At 36.4% G+C, this 3,458-nt stretch overlaps 1 protein-coding gene across 1 annotated transcript in view; it reads left to right on the top strand.

Annotated features, from left to right (window-relative positions):
- Nucleotides 1–1,000: 1,000 nt before the first annotated feature.
- The window catches only part of LOC106459674 (GAS2-like protein 1), a 62,514-nt gene continuing 60,056 nt past the window's right edge, over nt 1,001–3,458 (top strand). Inside the window, exon 1 of the mRNA XM_022386216.1 lies at nt 1,001–2,085. Coding sequence (XP_022241924.1) covers nt 1,411–2,085 — 675 coding nt within the window. The 5' untranslated portion in view covers nt 1,001–1,410. The remainder of the gene's footprint in view (nt 2,086–3,458) is intronic.

Below are 3,458 nucleotides of genomic sequence, written 5' to 3'. Positions count from 1 at the left end.
ACCGTCACATTATAACGCCCCCACGGCTGAAAGGGCGAGCATGTTTGGTGTGACGGGGATTCGAACCCGGGGAGTCGAGCGCCCTAACCACCTGGCCATGCCGGCCCAATTGCAGACAGACTGAGAGGGACAATTGAGTCAAGCGCGGTAGTAAAGTGAGTGAATCGTTGTGAATTATAGCGTGTGTTTAAGGAAAAGTGACTGTGGATATTAAGTGTGTTGCAAAATTGTATTGAGAGGGATTAAACTAGTTTTATTTAAGAAATGACTTGTGTCGCTGAAGTTTCATCGGAAATAAATTATACGGAAAATTAACAAACGAACAGAGACATAACAAAGCGTTGTCTGTGTTTCAGAAACATTGTTGATTGGTTATCATAGGGCGCTAGATTATATCAGTAAAACACAATGATATTGTTTAAAATTTTTGATGTTTGATACTTATTTTGTTAAACCTTAAAAAATGCGAGTTATTCTTAAAGTAATGTTGTTTTCGCAGTGATTAAGATTATACTAGTTGTTGTTTTGCGATAACATTTTGTCAACGGAAACATGTGGAAATCTATCTGTGATTATTCAAGCTAGAAAATCATTTAATTAAGTCATGTTTATTCTTAATCTATATTCTTAAATTAATAATGTCAGAAGCAGCACCTATTAATACTGTTACGTGAAAATGTAGCAGCAATCCTGACAACAAGTTTTATGTGACGACGTCAGTAAAATATTTTCTTAGTCCTAAAATTTGTGATAAAACTCATATTAATTACATATGCCCCCCCCCCCACTACACATACACACATATGTACATTCCTCTTAATTAATTTGTCTATTGTGGATTCAAAATCAGAGGCATGTAAAAATGGAATTTCGGATCTATCTTTTGTTTCTCACAAGTCACTGTTCAAAAGGTCTTTCGTTCAATGTGAAAAAAACAACAAAAAATATCTGTAGTTAGCGTGATTTTTATTACAACTTTAGGCCTACTGGATTCTAACACTTCTCTAGCTTTCGGTGTAACTTTCAAAATAGTTTATTGTTTTATCTTAGTTTTAATAATATTCAAAAGATGGCGCTTGACAAATAGTCACGTGGCACGTAGCTATCTGCTTTGGTATATATAATGGCTATTAGAGAGTCGAAGTTCCACATTGTAAAGTACGAAGGGAGAGCAAGAGCATACGTTACTGGGTAACGTGTGCGATGTTTTATAAAACTAGCATGATGATTACGAGTTTGAATTATAGACTGGTTATTCCTCTGATACTAAGATCTTGTTGAAGGGTGAATTTGCTAAGCCTATAATTTTGAGCGCTAGATTGAATGCGTTGGAATTTTATCGATACGTTTCGCGGTATAATCGATCGTTCTGAATGCAGCAAGGCCTGAGAAGTTAGATATAAGAAGACTATGGCAAATGAAGGGACGATAGACGTAAATGGACGTGTTGAGGGTCGAGAAGTAGAATTTCACGCGATGCATTTGGAACCACGATCTTTTCGACCTTTCAAGTCCAGTGAAGAGTACTTATATGCCATGAAGGAGGATCTTGCTGACTGGTTAAACACCCTGTATGATTTGTCCATCACTGCCGAAACTTTCCTGGAAAGTCTAGAAACTGGAGTTATCCTTTGTCGGCATGCAAACCATGTCGTCAGGGTAGCCAGAGAGTGGCGGCACTCTTGCCAGGATAACCTTAATATTATAATCCCGGAGCGCAACGTAGTGTACCGTAATGATGTCCAACCCGGCACGTTTCATGCTCGAGACAATGTCTCCAACTTTATCACGTGGTGTAGGAGTCTGTCGATCATGGAGTGCTTGCTCTTCGAGACAGAAGACTTGGTAATGAGGAAGAACGAGAAAAGCTTCGTCTTGTGTCTGTTAGAGGTGGCACGACGTTGTTCAAAATTCGGAATGCCCGCGCCACTGTTGGTGCAGATGGAAGATGAAATTGATGCCGAATTAGCCAAAGATGGGTTCGAGTCTGATGGGCACGAAGCCGACGACGACTCTGATACGTCGGGCGTTGGAGAACCACCACCTCAAATTATCACCAACGATCTCCGAAGTCTTCACGAAAGGGTAAGAAAAATAAAACCTTAGCTTCAGAATGGCAATAAACAATACAAAGGTTAAATTCTAAGCATTTGTAGACAATGTATTTAACACGTATGAAATCCGATTTATCTGGAACGAGGTAAATATAAAGATGGTTTAGTGTTCATATAAAAATCAGCACTTCTCATTAAGAAAGAGAAAACACTCTCACTGAATATTTTTTGCTTTTTTTTTTACTTAAATTTCTTCATAGAAATTTGGCAGATACACATTTAACAACTGCATTTTATCAGTTTTTATAAGCTAACTTATCGTTTTTGTGCTTTTATAACCCGTGTTTTGATATCTGACACAATGTCAAAGTTATAAGTGAATAACGAAGGAAAAAAAAAGTCTATGACGTTACTGGGTAGAAGTATTATCTTGATAGTAGCGCCATCTTATTGATCAGAGTCGTACTGAAGTGGAATTGTAAAAATAAAAATGAGATAAGCTTTAACTCCAGTTTACAGGACACCGTCAGCTTTTGTGTCCTGTATCTTCAGACCAAATGTTTACTAAACCAATGCACTGCAATATTTCGCTGTCAGATATCTTAAAATATGAAATTAATTTTAACTCTGCGCTGTAATCTGAAAGGTTAATGTATTTCGCGTTGTTTCTTATCGTATCTCACTATTTCACGTTTAACTTAAGTTATTAAACTTTTTTTTTTCCACATGAGGACAAAGGTTTTTTAGATTGCGGCATACCTATTGTTACGAATGTTGTCTAACACTATGATATTCCAACTGCCACAAGTTCGGGCGTCACAGACTACGGTGTTCATACCGCTAGGAGTTAAGGTGTCACAGATTGAGATGTTCATACCGCTTTCAGTCTCGTATATTCTTTGCTTGACGTTTCAGTCGTGTAAAACATGCACGAATGAATACTATAAAGAGAATCTGCCTCACGTATCATGTATAAACCAACTAATATATATATTTATTATAAAAGCTTTGTATTTAAACATTCTATACTCTACATAATATACAATTATAGAGATAATGTAACGGGAAGTTTGAGTGTGAAGTGTCAATGACAATTATATACTCTACATAATATACAATTGTAGAGATAATGTAACGGGAAGTTTGAGTGTGAAGTGTCAATGACAATTATATACTCTACATAATATACAATTGTAGAGATAATGTAACGGAAAGTTTGAGTGTGAAGTGTCAATGACAATTGTATACTCTACATAATATACAATTGTAGAGATAATGTAACGGAAAGTTTGAGTGTGAAGTGTCAATGACAATTGTATACTCTACGTAATATACAATTATAGAGATAATGTAACGGAAAGTTTGAGTGTGAAGTGTCAATGACAACTGTATACTCTACATAAT

Source organism: Limulus polyphemus, unplaced genomic scaffold (genome assembly GCF_000517525.1).
Source record: "Limulus polyphemus unplaced genomic scaffold, Limulus_polyphemus-2.1.2 Scaffold647, whole genome shotgun sequence".
Lineage (NCBI taxonomy): Eukaryota > Metazoa > Arthropoda > Merostomata > Xiphosura > Limulidae > Limulus > Limulus polyphemus.
The sequence above is the reverse complement of the archived record's forward strand: the minus strand, read 5'-3'. Positions and strand labels throughout refer to the sequence as shown.